The sequence below is a fragment of the Orcinus orca genome, chromosome 5, assembly GCF_937001465.1.
Source record: "Orcinus orca chromosome 5, mOrcOrc1.1, whole genome shotgun sequence".
Lineage (NCBI taxonomy): Eukaryota > Metazoa > Chordata > Mammalia > Artiodactyla > Delphinidae > Orcinus > Orcinus orca.
This window is the reverse complement of record NC_064563.1, coordinates 93,769,762-93,791,563: the sequence shown is the minus strand read 5'-3', so window position 1 is coordinate 93,791,563 and position 21,802 is coordinate 93,769,762. Positions and strand designations below refer to the sequence as shown.

At 35.9% G+C, this 21,802-nt stretch overlaps 1 protein-coding gene across 5 annotated transcripts in view; it reads left to right on the top strand.

Annotated features, from left to right (window-relative positions):
- DZIP3 (DAZ interacting zinc finger protein 3) overlaps positions 1-21,802 on the top strand; it is a 122,006-nt gene that overhangs the window by 63,176 nt on the left and 37,028 nt on the right. For all 5 annotated transcript variants that reach the window (XR_004484476.2, XM_004272077.3, XM_033432201.2 and 2 more), the window contains exons 15-18: positions 978-1,010; positions 2,087-2,256; positions 3,035-3,079; positions 18,837-18,862. Coding sequence is in view for 4 of the 5 variants with exons in the window: in XM_004272077.3 (XP_004272125.1) it covers positions 978-1,010; positions 2,087-2,256; positions 3,035-3,079; positions 18,837-18,862 (274 nt within the window). In the remaining variant the exon portion in view is untranslated. The remainder of the gene's footprint in view (positions 1-977; positions 1,011-2,086; positions 2,257-3,034; positions 3,080-18,836; positions 18,863-21,802) is intronic.

Below are 21,802 nucleotides of genomic sequence, written 5' to 3'. Positions count from 1 at the left end.
ATAACTTTCCAAGCTTCTAGTAATTGTTGACCTGGTCCAGATTTTCTTCAGCTATAATTGCTAGGCCCCAATCCCACTCCTTTTGCTAAGGCTCTGGGATTCCATTGTGTTTTCCTACTTAACCTTTAAGAAAGCTTTCTTTGAACATAAAAGAAGAGAATGCTGAGTTTGATGCTATAAGAAAGTCAGGCAAGCACCCTTGACTTGTAAATTGGCTTATAAATTAGAGACTTTTCTTTTTTACATTTACTCTATTAAGATTTTGAATGACAAAAACTTATGAGAATAAAAATATTTGGGAAAGTGAGTTGAGCAATAAATTCAAGGTATTTCAAACAGTTTTCACTCTGAAAGTCTGACGAGCTTATTGCTCAAGTCCCTTTAATAGAGGCTTTCCTAGTATCTTATATGTCTTCCCTAGTAGTTATTACAGTTTGGTTTTCATTTGTGTATCTGATTATTTGATTAATATCCATTGTCCCCACTAAATCTCTATGATGGTTATCTTTTTTCTCACCATTCAAACTCTAGAGCCTAACACAGCCTGATATATCATAGGTGCTTAATAAATATTAATGGGCAAGGAGAGAGAATGCTCATCAGGATTTTGCTAAAAAAAAGGCTCAAACTTTCAATGGAGGTTTGCTTCATAATTGACAATTACTTCATGAACTTAGACTGTAAACTGTAAAAATTTGCTTCTTGATTTAAAGTGCTTGTGTTCTAGGCATTATCTATTATGAACTATCTTTTTTTTTAAACCTTTCTTTCTCTAAACATGGGTTTATAACCTTTATGTTATAATCTAATTAAGCCTTGTTTAAACTGGATTCATGAGTGAAGCTGGTTATTTTTAGTTATAATATTTATTGGTGCAATGTAAAAAATCTTCTGATTTTTCTTAGTCTCAGTCTGATATTTGTTAGTTACATTACATTTGCAATTATATATCTAATTTTTTTCTTTATGTATCATAGGAATTGCTCTACAGTCAATAACGGGCAGTCAACGTAAGTATGTTTAAAAACCAAATGCCTAAGTGACCTTTCAACCCAGGATAGCTAAGGGGCACCTATAGATTTTTACTTGGTCAGATAAACTGTATGATAAACTGTAATTGTTTGTTATAAGATCGGAAAATTATATGGTCAGATTACTACTGGTCAGCTGAATCTAGTATGAGCCTTTATTCTGCCTTTGTCTTAGTGCACATGCCCTAGGGTTTACCCTAACAGAGTATTTTAACTTTTGACACACAGGGCACTTCAACAGGCAAAAATGCCTACCTGCTTGCTCTACCTGCTCATATATGCTACTGTTTAGCTTATGTAACTTTTATCTGGTTAACTATCCATTGTTAAGCTATATACTTTTCTGCCAGGTGGTAAGTTGCTAATTTTTTTATTTCCATTTATGTACTGTTGGGTTTTTTAAAATGGAATTCAAATTTTGCAATTAAAATTATACTTAAGAAAGTAACACCATGGGTTTTGTTTGGAGTAAAATTATACTTAAGAAAGTAACACAATGGGTTTTGTTTGGACCATCTGTGACCAGTCACATGAAGTCCACAAGTTTAGGTATTGAATCTCTAGAGCAGTGTCAAGGATCATGGTATCAAGGAAGTCACATAATTGGGGACTGATACCCTTTAATAACCTTTGATTATAAAAAAGAAGAAAAAAGGGAAAAAAAAAACATCTAGCTTTTCCTTCTCTTTATGTTTCAGACTTATGCCCTAAAATAATACTAGTTGCAATATTTAATAAGGTCAATGTCAGGATACTCAAAAACTTAGTATTTAGAATTGACTTAAGTTCTACATTATCTGTATCTATAGTCTGCTTAAGATAACAGTCAAGTATCTTAGCATTTGAGTTTATATTGATTGGTTTCAGGCTAGTATATGTACCTGTTATTTGGTCATTGATAAATGGGCATTTTATTTTCATTTAGTATTTGAACAGAGTAAGATGTCTTCTATTTCTGGGGTGGTGTTATGGGGGTAGTAAATATACTCAAAATAGTGATAAGAGGCTAAAATTACATGCATCCAGACTTTGAGTGTTTTGGTTTTAATATTTAGGTATTGAAATAGAAGAGTTACAAAATGAAGAAGAAGAACTAAGTCCACCTCTTATGGAGTACAATATAAATGTGAAATCAATCCCTGAAATACAGTTAGCAGAAATGAATAAAGATGGGGCATCGATACCCAGTGAATCTTCAACAGAATCTATTAAAGATCTCCAGGAAGTATAACTGCTTATTAATATTTAAATTAGAAGAACTTAAGGCTTTTAGCTTGTTGCATGTGCTATTCTTAAAGCCTCCCAGACAATCTTAATTTATATTTATCAAAGTGTTTACACAGAGCTTGAATTGGAATGGTTCTTTTCCCAATACTTTCTTCCATAATCTTTCCTGCCTTAGCCATATATTTTGGCAGCATTTATTGAACACTTATTATGTGCCTGGCACATGTTTCTTCATCCTGAGTGGTAGAATGGATGTGGGAGGTTAACAGAAAGTAGAAGAAAGCATAGTGGGGAATAGAAGGAGAGAGAAAGAAAGAGAAAACAGGGATATTTCAATGCTATTTACACAGAGGTGGAATTAAAACCATCCAGGATGTATTTCTTTACAGATAAGTGGTAACAGATATTATGTAGTCACTAAATTCTTCCTAGGCTTAATTTTTCATCTAATGGACCTGAATATGTTGATTTTTTTTAAGGTGCCTTCCTCCTCTGTTACTCATGCATGCACGTGTGCAAGTGAGGACCTCTGGGCTCTTTTCAGTAGCCTACTTATTGACATTATATGTTGTTCCTTTATACATCAGTGATTTCTCAAGCAGAAAACTGAGATTAAAATTAAGATGAAAATAATTTTCCATAGAATCTAGAAGGAAAGTATGGTCTATATTAGAAGATAAAAGATCCCAGTGGTTAGAGGAAATACATTTTGTAAAGTAATCCATTGTGCAGTTTGAATTGCATATTAAATAAATGATTTATTTCTTATCTATCAGGTTAAGAGTAAACCAAAGAAAAAGAAAAAGACCAAGAATAAAAAGGTAAGAGGCTATATTAGTGTTATAATAGAGGAATGTCTGATTATGAACACTTAGGTTTAATACATTGTTTTACTATTAGTTAGAACTTAAAATTAGTCCAAGTAGACATGTAGCACAAATGACTTATAAATGTTCATAGCTTATTGAATATATGATTATAGAGAAGTCTATATATGTTAGATTCTGAAAATGATTTAAACTTACAGTATGCCCTACTTTACTTCCTTAAATCATAATATATACATTTAAATATATAAGTAAAGAAACTGAATTGTCACTTGGAAATTTCACTAATTTCTGTGTACGACTCTCATTTTAAGAAAATGCCTACTCTTTTTTTTTTTTTACATCTTTATTGTTGCTTTACAATGGTGTGTTAGTTTCTGCTTTATAACAAAGTGAATCAGTTATACATATATTCCCATATCTCTTCCCTTGCGTCTCCCTCCCTCCCACCCTCCCTATTCCACCCCTCTAGGTGGTCACAAAGCACCGAGCTGATCTCCCTGTGCTATGCGGCTGCTTCCCACTAGCTATCTATTTTACGTTTGGTAGTGTATATATGTCCATGCCACTCTCTCACTTTGTCACAGCTTACCCTTCCCCCTCCCCATATCCTCAAGTCCATTCTCTAGTAGGTCTGTGTCTTTATGTAGGTTCTTTATGTAGGTTCTTCATGACATTTTTATTCTTAAATTCCATATATATGTGTTAGCATACGGTATTTGTCTTTGTCTTTCTGACTTCACTCTGTATGACAGACTGTAGGTCCATCCACCTCATTACAACTAGCTCAATTTCGTTTCTTTTTATGGCTGAGTAATATTCCATTGTATATATGTGCCACATCTTCTTTATCCATTCATCTGATGATGAACACTTAGGTTGCCTACTCTGTTTTAAACACAGCTTCTTTTCATATTTTTACAGACAAGTTCAGAAGCATTTTTCAAAACCTAAGAAATCTTGATTTTCTCCTTTGTGTCTAAGACTCTTCCAACAATGCAGTAATGTACAAAAATGATACAAATCCAAGAAGCTTCTTTATGCCTCTTCCTGTTATTTGAGAGTTGTAAAATGAACAAGTTATGATCTGTAGCGCAGTTTTAGCAAGAAGTCTCTTAATAGCTTGAAAAATTACAAGAGAAAGTCAAGAGTATTTTTTTATTGGCTTAATTCTTTAAAGTTAAGACTTTATTATTTTAGAGCAGTTTTTTTGGTTTAGAGCAAAATTATGGGGAAGATACAGAGATTTCCCATATACCTCCTGCCCCCACACATGCACAGCCTCTTCAACCAACATTCCCCAGCAGAGTGGCACATTTGTTACAATTGAGGGACCTAAATTGATATATCATAATTATCCAAAGTCCATATTTTACATTTTGGTTCACTCTTGTTGTACATTCCTATGGATTTGGACTCAAGATAATTTTTTTATTAAGCATATAGCTAACCGCTATGCTATGTAAACTTTACTGTGAAAAATGTTATTTTCTGGCTTGAAACATATATTTAAAGTCTAGATTATATTATAAACTGAGAATATTTGCCCAACTACAATCTGATAAATTCATGTTATTAGTCATTTAGAAGTATACACAAACTTTAGTCATAAATGAAATTTTACACAAATGAAAGTAAATTTACAAAATACTTACTGAGGTACAGAACAAAATAAAGATTATTTTATACTCTGATCAGTAAAATATCAATATAATTTTCAAATTTATCAAAAGTTATTTTGAAAATTAATTTTTTAAAATAAATTTTGTTTTTAAAAGACATGAGTACAAATGTTTTTTCTTACTTTTAGACCATTCATATATAATAAAATGCAACCTGATTCATTAGTTTAGCTGCTATTTTTTATTTTTGCCAAAGCATTGGTAAGTCCCAGGTCTAATACTGCATAAGGCTGACCAAGTAAATCTACAGCTATTAGACCACAAATCTAAGCTCCAAGTGTTACAGTGTGTCTCTTCCTTACTTCCAAAAGATTAAAATATGTTAATACTTGGATTCTCAATTTTAGCTAAATGGAAAGCCCCACTTCTATGTCAAATTGAAATTAAATAGGGAATAAACATAAGCAGAAATAATGTAAATGCTACTTAAAATTTATACACTAGTAATATTAAAAATTTCTTATTAAAGTCAGCAACTATCTAGGAATTTTTTTGTTTTCTTTAAACATCCTAAGTTTACTTCCAATTTATTTTATTAAAAAAATTGAGATACTTTGAAAACAAACTAATTTTATCAAGATAAAATTTCAGCATCAGAAGAGAGATCTTGTATCTTATATCTTTTATCGACATTTGAAGTATAAACCTAAAAAATGCTTAAAATTTTTCATATGACTATTTCATATACAATAGTCCTCCTAGTCATATACTCAATTACTGTTATAGAAGCAAATAATTGTCTAGTATAATGTAAGCAACCAATTATAAAAAGCTGAGTCAATCAAATTCTCTTATCAAGAGTTCTCCTCACGAAAACTTCTAGCATATAGAAGTTTGTGTTATACAGAGTGACTATAAAGTCCTTATGTGTGAAATTATGTCCTCTCTTAATTATTTGATTTTCAGCATGTCTACCTAATAATAGTTGAGGTCCTAAAAACACCTATCAGGGATTCTCTGGATGAAGATGACGAAAAAGTAAAATTTGTGTAGCAAATAGAGGGGACAATAAGATAATTTCTGCCTCTTCTAATTAGTATGTATAGAGGTGTAAATAACTCTTTTGAGAGTTCATTAGTTCTTTCTTCCCAATTCCATTCCCTACTCAGAGGGACTGAGGGTTAGGAATAGAAAAGGAAGGTAAAGCAGATAGCAGAAGTATAGAATGCTTTGAGATTGAAGCCTTGGGGAAAAAAGAAATATGGCAGGAAATAAATCAGGCTTTTCAAAGTGGATGTCACCTCTAAAGGGAAGTTGCTAGATGCATGTAAGACAGGCATGAAGTTGTCCTGGAAAGAGCTTAAAAGGAGTTTTAGAAATACAGGTATCTCACGCTTTTCGAAATTCACTTTACGCCACTTCGTTTTTTATGAAAGACCTGCATTAGTATCTGTTTGTGCTAACCAAAAGAAATCTGAAGAGGATTTTTGCTTATACAAAAAAAAGGTACAGACTAACCTCATTTTATTGCACTTTGCTTTATTGCACTTTGCAGATACTGTATTTTTTACAAATTGAAGGTTTGTGGCAACCCTGCATCAAGCAAGTCTATTGGCACCGTTTTCCCAACAGCATTGACTCACTTTGTGTTTCTGTGTCGCATTTTGGTAATTCTCACATTTCAAACTTTTTCATTATTATTATTTTATTATGGTGATCTGTGATCAGTGATCTTTTTTTTTAGGTATAGTTGATTTACAATATTATATTAGTTTTGAGTATACAACAGTGATTCAAAATTTTTATTGATTATACTCCATTCAAAGTTATTATAAAATATTGGCTATATTCCCTGTGCTGTACAATATATCCTTTTAGTTTATTTATTTTATACATAGTAGTTTGTACATCTTAATCCTCTACCCCTATAATGTCCCTCCCCACTTCCCTCTCCCCATTGGTAACCACTAGTTTGTCTTCTATATCTTTGAGTCTGTTTCTGTTTTGTTATATTTATTCGTTTTATTTTTTAGATTCCAAATATAAATGATACCATATAGCATTTGTCTTTCTCTGTCTGACTTATTTCACTAATCATAATACTCTCTAGGTCCATCCATGTTGTTGCAAATGGTAAAATTTCATTCTTTTTTATGGCTGAGTAGTATTCCATTGTGTATATATACCATATTTTCTTTACCCATTCATCTATTGATGGACGCTTAGGTTGCTTCCATATCTTGGCTAGCATAAATAATGCTTATGAACATTGTGGTGCATGTATCTTTTCAAATTAGTGTTTTTATTTTCTTTGGCTGTACACTCAGGAGTGGAATTGCTGGATCATGTGGTAGTTGTATTTTTGGTTTCTTGAGGAACCTCTGTACTGTTTTCCATAGTGGCTGCACCAATTTCCATTCCTACCAAAGGTGTACAGTGTTCCTTTTCTCCACATCCTTGCTGACATTTGTTAATTGTGGTCTTTTTGATTATAGCCATTTTGACACATGTGAGGTGATATCTCATTGTGGTTTTTTTTTTGCGGTACACGGGCCTCTCACTGTTGTGGCCTCTCCCGTTGCAGAGTACAGGCTCCGGACGCACAGGCTCAGCGGCCATGGCTCACGGGCCCAGCCACTCCACGGCATGTGGGATCTTCCCAGACTGGGGCACAAACCCGTGTCCCCTGCATCAGCAGGCAGACTCTCAACCACTGCGCCACCAGGGAAGCCCCTCATTGTGGTTTTGATTTGTATTTCTCTGATGATTTGCAATGTTGAGCATCTTTTCATGTGCCTGTTGGCCATCTGTATGTCTTCTGAAGAAAAGTGTCTATTCAGGTCTTCTGTTCATTATTTAATCAGGTTGTTTTTGTTTTTTTTTTTTAATATTGAGTTGTATGAACTGTCTATTTTGGATATTAAACCGGTTTTGGTCATATCATTTGCAAATATTTTCTCCCATTCAGTAGGTTTCTTTTCATTTTGTTGATGGTTTCCTTTGCTGTGCAAAAGCTTTTAAATTTAATTAGGTCCCATTTGTTAATTTTTGCTTTTCTTCCCTTTGCCTTAGGAGACAGATCCAGAAAATATATTGCTACAATTTTTGTCAAAGAGTGCTCTGCCTATGTGTTTTTCTAGGGGTTTTATAGTTTCTGGTCCTAAATTTAAGTCTTTAATCCATTTTGAGTTTATTTTTGTATATGGCATGAGAAAATGTTCTAATTTCAGTCTTTTACATGTAGCTGTTCAGCTGTTCCAGCACTACTTATTGAAGAGAATGTCTTTTCCCCATTGCATATTCTTGCCTCCTTTGTCATAGATTACTTGACCATAAGTGTGTGGGTTTATTCCTGGGTGGCTCTCTATTCTATTCCTTTGATCCATGTGTCTGTTTCTTTGCCAGTACGATACTGTTTTGATTACTGTAGCTTTGTAGTACAGTCTGAAGTCAGGGAGCATGATACCTCCAGCAATGTTTTTCTTTCTCAGGATTGCTTTGGCTATTCAGGGTCTTTGAATTTTCATACAAATTTTAGAATTATTTGTTTTAGTTCTGTGAAAAATGCCATTGGTATTTTGATAGGAATTGCATTGAATCTGTGAATTGCTTTGGGTAGTATAGTCATTTTAACAATATTAATTCTTCCAATCTGTGAACATGGTATATCTACCCATCACTTTGTGTTATCTTCAATTTCTTTCATCAGTATCTTTAGTTTTCCAAGTACAGGCCTTTTACTTCCATGTATTTATTCCTAGGTATTTCATTCTTTTTGATGCAATGGTAAATGGGATTGTTTTCTCAATTTCTCTCTCTGATATTTCTTTGTTAGTGCAGAGAAATGCAACAGATTTCTGTATATTAATTCTGTATCCTGTGACTTTACTGAATTCATTGATGAGCTCTAGTAGTTTTCTAGTGGCGTTTTTAGGGTTTTCTATGTATAATATCATGTCATCTGCAAACAGGAACAGTTTTACTACCTCCCTTCCAATTTGGATTATTTTTCTTTCTTTTTCTTGTCTGTGGCTAGGACTTCCAAAATTGTGTTGAATAGAACTAGCAAGAGTGGGCATCATTGTCTTGTTCCTGATGCTTTCAGCTTTTCACCATTGAGTATGATGTTAGCTGTGGACTTATCATATATGGCCTTTATTTTGTTGAGGTATATTCCCTTTGTACCTACTTTGTGGAGAAATTTTATCATAAACGGATGTTGAGTTTTGTCAAAAGCTTTCTTTACATCTATTGGGATGATCATATGATTTTTATTCTTCAGTTTATTAATGTGGTATATCACATTGATTGATTTGTGGATAGTGAACCACCTTTGCATTCCTGGGATAAATCCCACTTGAAGTGATCAGTGATCTTTGGTATTACTATTGTAATTTTTATATTTTGGGTTGCCACAAACCATGCCCATTACAAGATGGCCACCTTAAAAGATAAATGTGTGTATTCTGACTGCTCCACTGACCAGCTATTCCCTCATCTCTCGCCCTCTCCTTGGGTTTTCTTATTCCCTGAGATACAACAATATTGAAAAAGACCAATTAATAACCCTACAAAGGCCTCTAAGTGTTCAAATGAAGGGAAGAGTTGCAGGTCTCTCACTTTGAATCAAGAGCTAGAAATGATTAACCTTAGAGAGGAAGTTATGTTGAAAGCTGGGATAGGCCAAAAGCTAGGCCTGTTGTGCCAAACAGTTAGCCAAGTTGTGAATGCAAAGGAAAAGTTCTTGAAGTAAATTAAAGAGCTACTCCAGTGAACACAGGAATGGTAAGGAAGTGAAACAGCCTTATTGCTGATAAGGAGAAAATTTCAGTATTCTGGATAGAAGATTAAACCAGCCACAACATTGCCTTCAACCAAAGCCTAATCTAGAACAAGGCCGTAACTCTTTTCAATTCTGTAAAGGCTGAGAGAGGTGAGGAAGCTGCAGAAGAAACGTTTGAAGCCAGCAGAGGTTGGTTCATGAGGTTTAAGGAAAGAAGCTATCTCCATAACTTCAGAGTACAAGGTGAAGCAACAAGCACTGATGCAGAAGCTGCAGCAAGTTATCCAGAAGATCTAGCTAAGACAATTAATGAAGGTGACTATACTAAACAATAGATTTTTCAATGTAGACAAAACAGCCTTCTATTGGAAGAAGATGCCATCTAGGGCTTTCATAGATGAAGAGAAGTAATACCTGGCTTCAAAACTCCAACACACAGGCTGACTCTCTTGTTAGGGAATAATGCAGCTAGTGATTTTAAGTTGAAGCCAGTACTCATTTGCCATTCTGAAAATCCTAGGGTCCTTAAGAATTATGCTAAATCAACTCTGTCTGTACTCCCGAAATGGAACAACAATGCCTGGATGACAACACATCTCTTTACAACATGATTTACTAAATATATTAAGCCTACTGTTGAGAGCTACTGCTCAGAAAGAAAGATTTCTGGATGTCGGTTCAAGATGGTGGACCACAAGCACGTGTGCTCACTCCCTCTTTCGAGAACACCAGAATTACAACTAACTGCTGAACAATCATTGACAGGAAGAACTAGAACTCACCAAAAAAGATACCCCACATCCAAAGACAAAGGAGAAGCTGCAATGAGACAGTAGGAAGGGTGCAATCACAATAAAATCAAATCACATAACCGCTGGTTAGGTGACTCACAAACTGGAGAACAATTATACCACAGAAGTCCACCCACTGGAATGAAGGTTCCGAGCGCCACGTCAGGCTTCCCAACCTGGGGGTCCGGCAATGGGAGGAGGAATTTGCAGGGAATCAGACTTTGAAGGCTAGTGGGATTTGACTGCAGGATTTTGACAGGACTAGGGGAAACAGAGACTCCACTCTTAGAGGGCACACACAAAGTAGTGTATGCATAAGGACCCAGGGGGCAGGAGCAGTAACCCCATAGAAGGCTGAACCAGACCTACCTGCTACTGTTGGAGGGACTCCTGCAGAGGCAGGGGATGGCTGTGGCTCACCACGGAGACAAGAACACTGGCAGAAGAAGTTCTGGAAAGTACTCCTTGGCGTGAGCCCTCCTGGAGTCCACCATTAGCCCCACCAAAGAGCCTATAGCCTCCAGTGCTGCGTTGCCTCAGGCCAAACAACCAACAGGGAGGGAATTCAGCCCCACCCAGCAGCACACAGGCAGATTAAAGTTTTACTGAGCTCAGCCCACCACAGCAACACCCAGCTCTACCCACCACCAATCCCTCCCATCAGGAAGCTTGCACAAGCCTCTTAGATAGCCACATCCACCAGAGGGCAGACAGCAGAAGCAAGAAGAACTACAATCCTGCATCCTGTGGAACAAAAACCACATTGACAGAAAGACAGGCAAAATGAAAAGGCAGAGGGCTATGTACCAGATGAAGGAACAAGATAAAACCCCAGAAAAACATTTAAATGAAATGGAGATAGGCAACCTTCCAGAAAAAGAATTCACAATAATGATAGTGAAGATGATCGAGGAACTCGGAAAAAGAATGGAGGCAAAAATTGAGAAGATGCAAGAAATGTTTAACAAAGACCTACAAGAATTAACAAAAATATACCTAGAAGAATTAAAGAACAAACAGACATGAACAATATAATAACTGAAATCAAAAAATACACTAGAACGAATCAGTAGCAGAATAACGGAGGCAGAAGAACAGATAAGTGACCTACAAGACAGAATGGAGGAATTCACTGCCATAGAAGAGAATAAAGAAAAATGAATGAAAAGAAATGAAGGCAGCCTAAGAGACCTCTGGGACAACATTAAACCCATCAACATTTGCATTATAGGGGTCCCAGAAGGAGAAGAGAGATAGAAAGGACCTGAGAAAATATTTGAAGAGATTATAGTCAAAAACTTCCCTAACATGGGAAACAAAATAGCCACCCAAGTCCAGGAAACGCAGAGAGTCCCAGGCAGGGTAAACCCAAGGAGAAACATGCTGAGACACATAGTAATCAGATTGACAAAAATTAAAGACAAAGAAAAATTATTAAAGGCAACAAGGGAAAAATGACAAATAACATACAAGGGAACTCCCATAAGGTTAACAGCTGATTTCTCAGCAGAAACTACAAGCCAGAAGGGAGTGGCACGATATATTTAAAGTGATGAAAGGGAAGAAGCTGCAACCAAGATTACTCTGTTCAGCAGGGATCTCATTTAGATTTGACAGAGAAATCAACAGCTTCACAGACAAGCAAAAGCTAAGAGAATTCAGCACCACCAAACCAGCTCTACAACAAATGCTAAAGGAACTTCTCTAAGTGGGAGACACAAGAGAAGAAAAAGACCTACAAAAACAAACCCAAAACAATTAGGAAAGTGGTAATAGGAACATACATATAGATAATTACCTTAAGCGTGAATGGATTAAATGCTCCAACCAAAAGACACAGGCTCACTGAATGGATACAAAAACAAGACCCATATATGTGCTGTCTACAGGAGACCCACTTCAGACCTAGGACACATACAGACTGAAGGTGAGGGGATGGAAAAAGATATTCCATGCAAATGGAAATCAAAAGAAAGCTGGAGTAGCAATACTCGAATCAGATAAAATAGACTTTAAAATAAAGAATGTTATAAGAGACAAGGAAGGACACTACATAATGATCAAGGGATCAATCCAAGAAGAATATATAACAGTTATAAATATATATGCACCCAACATTGGAGCACCTTAATACATAAGGCAAATACTAACAGCTATAAAAGGGGAAATCAGCAGTAACACAGTAATAGTGGGGGACTTTAACACCTCACACCAATGGACAGATCATCCAGACAGAAAAATAACAAGGAAACACAAGCTTTAAATGATACAATAGACCAGATAGATTTAATTGATATTTGTAGGACATTCCATCCAAAAATAGCAGATTACGCTTTCTTCACAAGTGCACATGAACATACTCCAGGATAGATCACATTTTGGGTAACAAATCAAGCCTTGGTAAATTTAAGAAAATTGAAATCATATCAAAGCATCTTTTCTGACCACAACACTATGAGATTAGAAATAAATTACAGGGAGAAAAACGTAGAAAAGCACAAGCACATGGAGGCTAAACAATCCGTTAATAAATAACCAAGAGATCACTGAAGAAATCAAGGAGGAAATTAAAAAATACCTAGAAACAAATGACAATGAAAACACGATGGCCCAAAACCTCTGGGATAAAGCAAAAGCACTTCTAAGAGGGAAGTTTATAGCAATACAGTCCTACCTCAAGAAACAAGAAAAATCTCAAGTAAACAACCTAACCTTACACCTAAAGCAATTAGAGAAAGAAGAACAAAAAAAATCCCAAAGTTAGCAGAAGGAAGGAAATCGTAAAGATCATATCAGAAATAAATGAAAAAGAAATGATGGAAATGATAGCAACGATCAATAAAACTAAAAGCTGCTTCTTTGAGAGGATAAACACAATTGATAAACCATTAGCTAGACTCATCAAGAAAAAAAGGAAGACTTAAATAAACAGAATTAGAAATGAAAAAGGAGAAGTAACAATGGACACTGCAGAAATACAAAGCATCATGAGAGAATACTACAAGCAACTATATGCCACCAAAATGGACAACCTGGAAGAAATGCACAAATTCTTAGAAAAGCACAACCTTCCGAGACTGAACCAGGAAGAAATACAAAATATAAACAGACCAATCACAAGCACTGAAATTGAAACTGTGATTAAAAATCTTCCAACAAACAAAAGCCCAGGACCAGATGGCTTCACAGGCGAATTCTATCAAACATTTAGAGAAGAGCTAACACCTATCCTTCTCAAACTCTTCCAAAATATAGCAGAGGGAGGAACACTCCCAAACTCATTCTATGAGGCCACCATCACCCTGATACCAAACCAGATAAAGATGTCACAAAGAAAGAAAACTACAGGCCAATAGCATTGATGAACATAGACACAAAAATCCTCAACAAAATACTAGCAAACAGAGTCCAGCAGCTCATTAAAAGTTTCATACACCATAATCAAGTGGGGTTTATCCCAGGAAAGCAAGAATTCTCAATATTCGCAAATCAATCAATGTGATACACCATATTAACAAATTGAAGGATAAAAACCATATGATCATCTCAAGAGATGTAGAAAAAGCTTTTGACAAAATTTAACATCCATTTATGATAAAAACCCTGCAGAAAGTAGGCATAGAGGGAACTTACCTCAACATAATAAAGGCCATATATGACAAACCCACAGCCAACATCACAGCCAACCCATAGCCACAGTTCTCAATGGTGAAAAACTGAAACCATTTCCACTAAAATCCGGAACAAGACAAGGTTGCCACTCTCACCAGTATTATTCAACATAGTTTTGGAAATTTTATTTTTATTTTATTTTATTTTTTTTTACGGTACGCGGGCCTCTCATTGCTGTCGCCTCTCCCGTTGCGGAGCACAGGCTCCGGACGCGCAGGCTCAGCGGCCATGCCTCACGGGCCCAGCCGCTCCGCGGCACGTGGGATCCTCCCGGACCGGGGCACGAACCCGTGTCCCCTGCATCGGCAGGCGGACTCTCAACCACTGCGCCGCCAGGGAAGCCCAGTTTTGGAAATTTTAGCCACAGCAATCGGAGATAAAAAATAAAAGGAAGCCAAATCGGAAAAGAAGAAGTAAAGCTGTCACTATTTGCAGATGACATGATACTATACATACAGAAACCTAAAGCTGTCACCAGAAAACTGTTAATCAATAAATTTGGTAAAGTAGCAGGATACAAAATTAATGCACAGAAATCTCTTGTACTCCTATACGCTAATGATGAAAAATCTGAAAGATAAATTAAGGAAACACTCCCGTTTACCATTGCAACAAAAAGAATAAAATACCTAGGAATAAACCTACCTAAGTAGACAAAAGAACTGTATGCAGAAAACTGTAAGACACTGATGAAAGAAATTAAAGATGATACTAACAGATGGAGAGATACACCATGTTATTGGATTAGAAGAATCAACATTGTGAAAATGACTATACTACCCAAAGCAATCTACAGATTCAATGCACTCCCTATCAATCTCCCAGTGGCATTTTTCACAGAACTAGAACAAAAAATCTTAAAATTTGTATGGAAACACAAAACACCCCAAATAGCCAAAGCAATTTTAAGAAAGAAAAATGGAGCTGGAGGAATCAGGCTCCCTGACTTCAGACTATACTACAAAGCTACAGTAATCAAGACAGTATGGTACTGACACAAAAACAGAAATATAGATCAATGGAACAGGATAGAAAGCCCAGAGATAAACCCACACACATATGGTCACCTTATCTTTGATAAAGGAGGCAAGAATATACAATGGAGAAAAGACAGTCTCTTCAATAAGTGGTGCTGGGAAAACTGGACAGCTACATGTAAAAGAATGAAATTAGAACACTTCCTAACACTATACACAAAAATAAACTCAAAATGGATTAAAGACCTAAATGTAAGGCCAGACACTATAAAACTCTTAGAGGAAAACATAGGCAGAACACTGTATGACATAAATCACAGCAAGATCCTTTTTGATCCACCTCCTAGAGAAATGGAAATAAAAATAAACAAATGGGACCTAATAAAACTTAGCCTTTGCACAGCAATGGAAACCATAAACAGGATAACCCTCAGAATGGGAGAAAATATTTGCCAATGAATCAAGAGACAAAGGATTAATCTCTTAAATATATAAACAGCTCACGTAGCTCAATATTAAAAAAAAAAAATCCAAAAATGGTCAGAGGACCTAAATAGACATTTCTCCAAAGAAGACCTACAGATGGTCAAGAGGCACATGAAAAGCTGCTCAACATCAATAGTTACTAGAGAAATGCAAATCAAAACTACAATGAGGTATCACCTCACACCAGTTAGAATGGGCATCATCAGAAAATCTACAAACAACAAATGCTGGAGAGGGTGTGGAGAAAAGGGAACCCTCTTGCACTGTTGGTGGGAATGTAAATTGATGCAGCCACTATGGAGAACAGTATGGAGTTCCTTAAAAAACTAAAAATGGAATTACCATATAACCCAGCAATCCCACTACTGGGCATATACCCTGAGAAAACCATAATTCAGAAAGACACATGCACCCCAGTGTTCATTGCAGCACTATTTACAATAGCCAGGACATGGAAGCAACCTGAATGCCCATCGACAGATGAATGGATAAAGAAGATGTGGTACATATATACAATGGAATATTACTCAGCCATAAAAAGGAACAAAGTTGGGTCATTTGTAGAGATGTGGATGGACCTAGAGAGTGTCATACAGAGTGAAGTAAGTCAGAAAGAGAAAAACAAATATTGTATATTAGGCCATATATGTGGAATCTAGAAAGGTGGTGCAGATGAACCGGTTTGCAAGGCAGAAATAGAGACAGAAATGTAGAGAACAAACGTATGGACACCTGAAGGGGGAAAGTGGGCAGTGGGTAGTGGTGAGATGAATTGGGAGATTGGGATTGACATATATACACTAATACATATAAAATAGATAACTAATAAGAACCTACTGTATAAAAAATAAAATAAATTCAAAAAAATAAAGTAAAACAAAATAAAAGACAAAGATTTCTTTCAAAATGTTACTGCTCATTGACAATGTACCTGGTCACTGAGGAACTCTGATGGAAATGTACAGTGAGATTAATGTTGTTTTCATGCCTGCTAACACAGCATCTGTTCTGCCGCCTGTGGATGAAGGAGTCACTTGGACTTTCTAGTCTTATTATTTAAGAAATACATTTTGTGAGGCTGCAGTTACCATAGGTAGTGAGTCCACTGATGGATTTGGGCAAAGTCAATTGAAAACATTCTGGAAAGGATTCACCTTTCTAGATGCCATTAAAAATATTCATAATTCATGGGAAGAAGTCAAAATATCAACATTAACAGGAGTTTGGAAGAAGTTGATTCCAGCCCTAATGGATGAAACTGAAGGATTTAAGATTTCAGTAGAGGAAGTAATTGCACATGTGAAAATAGCAAGAGAACTGGAAATAGAAGTGGAGCCTGAAGATGTGACTGAATTGCTGCAATCTCATGATAAAACTTTAATGGATAAGGAGCTGCTTCTTACAGATGAGCAAAGAAAGTAGTTTCTTGAGATGGAATCTACTCCTGGTGACAGTGCTGTAACAACTGTTGAAATGACAACAAAGGATTAAAATATGACAGAAACTTAGTTGGTAAAGCAAGGGCAGGGTTTGAGAGAATTGACTCCAATTTTGAAAGAAGTTCTACTGTGGGTAAAATGCTGTCAAACAGAGAAATCATTCATAAAAGGAAGAGGCAATTAATGCAACAAACTTCACTGTTGTCGTATTTTAAGAAATTGCCACAGCCATTGCAACATTCAGCAACCATCACCCTGATTAGTCAGCAGCCATCAACATCAAGGCAAGACCATCTACCAAAGCAAAGACTACAGTTTGCTGAAGGCTTAGATGATGGTTAGCATTTTTTAGCAATAAAGTATTTTTAAATTAAGGTGTACACATCTTTTAAGACATAAGGCTATATTGCACACTTAATAGCCTGCAGTATAGTATAAACATATATGAACTGGGAAACCAAAAAATTCATGTGACTTGCTTTATTGCAATATTCACCTTATTGGGGTTGTCTGGAACCGAACCTTCATTACCTCTGAGGTATGCCTGTAATTGCTTCTTCACTTTATGCCATTTCAGTTTATGAAAGGTTCCAAAGGAATGCTCTACTTTGGGATAGCGGGGGAACCTATACTTAATTATACTAGATATGTTCATTATGAACAATCAAAGGTCTTTTCAACTTAGTTATTCAAGTACACTAGAACCAAGGCAGGAGTTGATAATTCTAAATTGTAAAATCAAATTGGCACTGGACATTGAACAGACAATGAAATGCAAAAATCTTCTTAGTATACAGACAATAAAACAAAACAAATTAGTAAGTATATCATGGAATCTGTGGGGAAAGAGGCCTGAAGTTTCTTGTAAACAAGGTGGTAGTAGAAATTAATACTGTAATTTATATGACAGTAATTGATACTCAATAGAAAGGTGATATATAAGAGTAATTAATACTCTTTAGTATGTTAACTGTCATTGATATTATAATAGGTTGCTGTTATAGTTTTATTTTTAATGAAAATAAAATATAGGGCTGTTTAATATTTCCTCCCAATTCTGATCTCCCTAACACTTTTTCCCTATAAGATTCTTAATGTATCAATCTGCTTTCTCTTTACATGTAGACTTTCAAGAACTCTTGTAATTAGTATTGGATTCTGTAAATGAAAATTACATACACAATTGCAATATCTGTCCCAAGATATTGCAATAGACACAAACTCTGCCACAACACTTACTTCCAATATCTGAATCAGTGATTTTCAAGTTGTGTTTCATGACTCAGTGGTAGATTATAAAATCAATTTGGTGCGTCACAACTATCATTTTAAAAAAAGAAATAGAATTAGTATGAATAAAAAAAATTTCAGAGTTCATCACTCATTGTCTTAGTTCGGGCTGCTATAGCAAAATACCATAAAATGGGTGGCAAAAACAACATTTCTCACGGTTCTGGAGGCTGGAAAATTCAAGATCAAGGTGCCAGCAGATTCAGTGTCTGGTGAAGGCTGTCTTCTTAATTTGCAGACAGCTACCTTTTCATTGTATCATCACACATTGGAGAAAGTGATCAAGCATGCACAAGCAAGCAAGCTAGCTCTCTGGTCTCTTCTCATAAGGGTGCTAATCCCATCATGAGGACTCCACATCCTCTAAACCTAATTACCTCCCAATGGCCATACCTCCAGTTACCATCACACTGGGGGTTAGGGTTTCAACCTAAGAATTTTGGAGGCACACAAACATGCAGTCCATAACACACATAATATGAGTAAGGTTTATTTCATGGGACTTATATTTCAGTTTTATGCTTATGTATAAAAATATATATGTAAGTACATTTGAGTTAGAATGTAAATTATATTTCTTATTTTGGTTGTGGTCAAAAAGCTTGAGAAATGCTGACCTAAATGCAGTTAGATCACTGTGCTGTATCAACATAGTTGATACATAATACTAATTCTTGATGTTATTTTTCAGAATAAGGAATCTAAAGAAGAGCAAGTGTAAGTATTAGTTTATTTAATTTTTAAATCTGTCTTAGTACTGTCAAAGTGTGCTTTGCCAGAATGACACAGCCTTGCTTTAGAACGTGTTCTCACTAAGAGAAGAATAGACAGGTTTTTTTTGTCTTAATAAGTTGTCAGGTTTTTTTAACTGAAAGTGACAAAAAGTTAAATTATCGTTTATTTTGGGAGAATAGAATCTCTTGGCATTTTCCTATCAATGTATGGCTACTCAAGAGTCATCCAATGCTAACTGCTTTCTTCAAGGGCTAAATTTGGTTCCAGTATAAAATCCTTTAAAATATAGTCTAGATTGTAGTTAGCCAAATATAGACTAAGTTAAACTTAACCTTAAAGGCAGATTTTTGTTTGTCCCAGTGACCCCTTTTATAAAAGAGTTTGGTTTGGTTTGGTTTGTTTAATTAACCTGAGATGTTTGTTTGGTTTTTTTTAACCCCAGTTGTTAATGGTGAATTTTGAACCTTTACTGGAAACCTTTTAATGTCTAAAGAACATTGAGAGCTATATTCTACAACCATATGATTAATGACAGTGTAGTAGAGGAAGGAAGTGGGGGAGACATTCAATAAAGAGATCATTATACCCACCAAAGAGTTGTTAACTGAAAATTAGTTACTTTAGAGAACTCTCTGTGAGGACATAATTAAGATAACTTTAAAATGGTAACAAGAACATATTTTGGTAACTTTAAAGCCATCGATTTTGATATTTTCTCATTGATTAATGGACATGATCCACTCGGTAAGTTAACAGTTCATCATCCAAGATGGGTTTTCACTTTCTTTGTCAACAAGTTGAGCCACTAATGCAATAGGTTTTTTTCTTTGTTTGTTTGATTTTGCGGTACGCGGGCCTATCACTGTTGTGGCCTATCCCGTTGCGGAGCACAGGCTCTGGACGCGCAGGCTCAGTGGGCATGGCTCACAGGCCAGCTGCTCCACGGCATGTGGGATCTTCCCAGACCAGGGCACGAACCCGTGTCCCCTGAATCGGCAGGCGGACTCTCAACCACTGCGCCACCAGAGAAGCCTTTCTTTTTTTTCTATAGAGCGGCTTATTAGTTATCCATTTTATACATATTAGTGTATCTATGTCAATCCCAATCTCCCAATTCATCCCACCACCCCTCCCGCCACTTTTCCCCCTTGGTGTCCATACATTTGTTCTCTGCATCTGTGTCTCAATTTCTGCCCTGCAAACCAGTTCATCTGTACCATTTTTCTACGTTCCACATATATGTGTTTATACATGATATTTGTTTTTCTAACTTACTTCACTCTGTATGACAGTCTCTAGGTCCATCCACGTCTCTACAAATGATCCAATTTCGTTCCTTTTTTATGGCCAAGTAATATTCCATTGTATATATGTACCACATCTTCTTTATTCATTCATCTGTCAATGGGCATTTAGGTTGCTTCCATATTCTGGCTATTGTAAATAGTGCTGCAATGAACACTGGGGTGCATGTGTCTTTTTGAATTATGGTTTTATCTGGGTGTATGCCTAGTAGTGGGATTGCTGGGTCATATGGTAATTCTATTTCTGGTTTTTTAAGGAACCTCCATATTGTTCTCCATAGTGGCTGTATCAATTTACATTCCCACCGACAGTGCAAGAGGGCTCCCTTTTCTCCACAACCTCTCCAGCATTTGTTGTTTGTAGATTTTCTGATGATGCCCATTCTAACTGGTGTGAGGTGATTACCTCATTGTAGTTTTGATTTGCACTTCTCTAATAATTAGTGATGTTGAGCAGCTTTTCATGTGCTTCCTGGCCATCTGTATGTCTTCTTTGGAGAAATGTCTATTTAGGTCTTCTGCCCATTTTTGGATTGGGTTGTTTGTTTTTTTAATATTGAGCTGCATGAGCTGTTTATATATTTTGGAGATTAACCCTTTGTCCGTTGATTTGTTTGCAACTATTTTCTCCCATTCTGAGGGTTGTCTTTTCATCTTGTTTGTAGTTTCCTTTGCTGTGCAAAATCTTTTAAGTTTCATTAGGTCCCATTGGTTTATTTTTGGTTTTATTTCCATTACTCTAGGAGGTGGATCAAAAAAGATCTTGCTGTGATTTATGTCAAAGAGTGTTCTTCCTACCTTTTCCACTAAGAGTTTTATAGTGTTCTGTCTTACATTTAAGTCTGTAATCCATTTTGAGTTTATTTTTGTGTATGGTGTTAGGGAGTGTTCTAATTTCATTCTTTTACATGTAGCTGTCCAGTTTTCCCAGCACCACTTATTGAGGAGACTGTCTTTTCTCCATTGTATATCCTTGCCTCCTTTGTCATAGATTAGTTGACCATAGGTGCATGGGTTTGTCTCTGGGCTTTCATTCCTTTTCCATTGATCTATATTTCTGTTTTTGTGCCAGTACCGTATTGTCTTGATTATTGTAGCTTTGTAGTACAGTCTGAAATTCGGGAGCCTGATTCCTCCAGCTCCGTTTTTTTTCCCTCAAGACTGCTTTGGCTATTCGGGGTCTTTTGTGTCTCCATACAACTTTTAAGATTTTTTGTTCTAGTTCTGTGAAAAATGCCATTGGTAATTTGATAGGGATTGCGTTGAATCTGTAGATTGCTTTGGGTAGTAGAGTCATTTTCACAATGTTTATTCTTCTAATCCAAGAACATGGTATATCTCTCCATCTCTTGGTATCTTTAATTTCTTTCATCAGTGTCTTATAGTTTTCTGCATACAGTTCTTTTGTCTTCCTAGGTAGGTTTATTCCTAGGTATTTTATTCTTTTTGTTGCAATGGTAAATGGGAGTGTTTCCTTAATTTCTCTTTCAGGTTTTTCATCATTAGTTTATAGGAATGTAAGAGATTTCTGTGCATAAATTTTGTATCCTGCAACTTTACCAAATTCATTGATTAGCTCTAGTAGTTTTCTGGTGACATCTTTAGGATTCTTTATGTA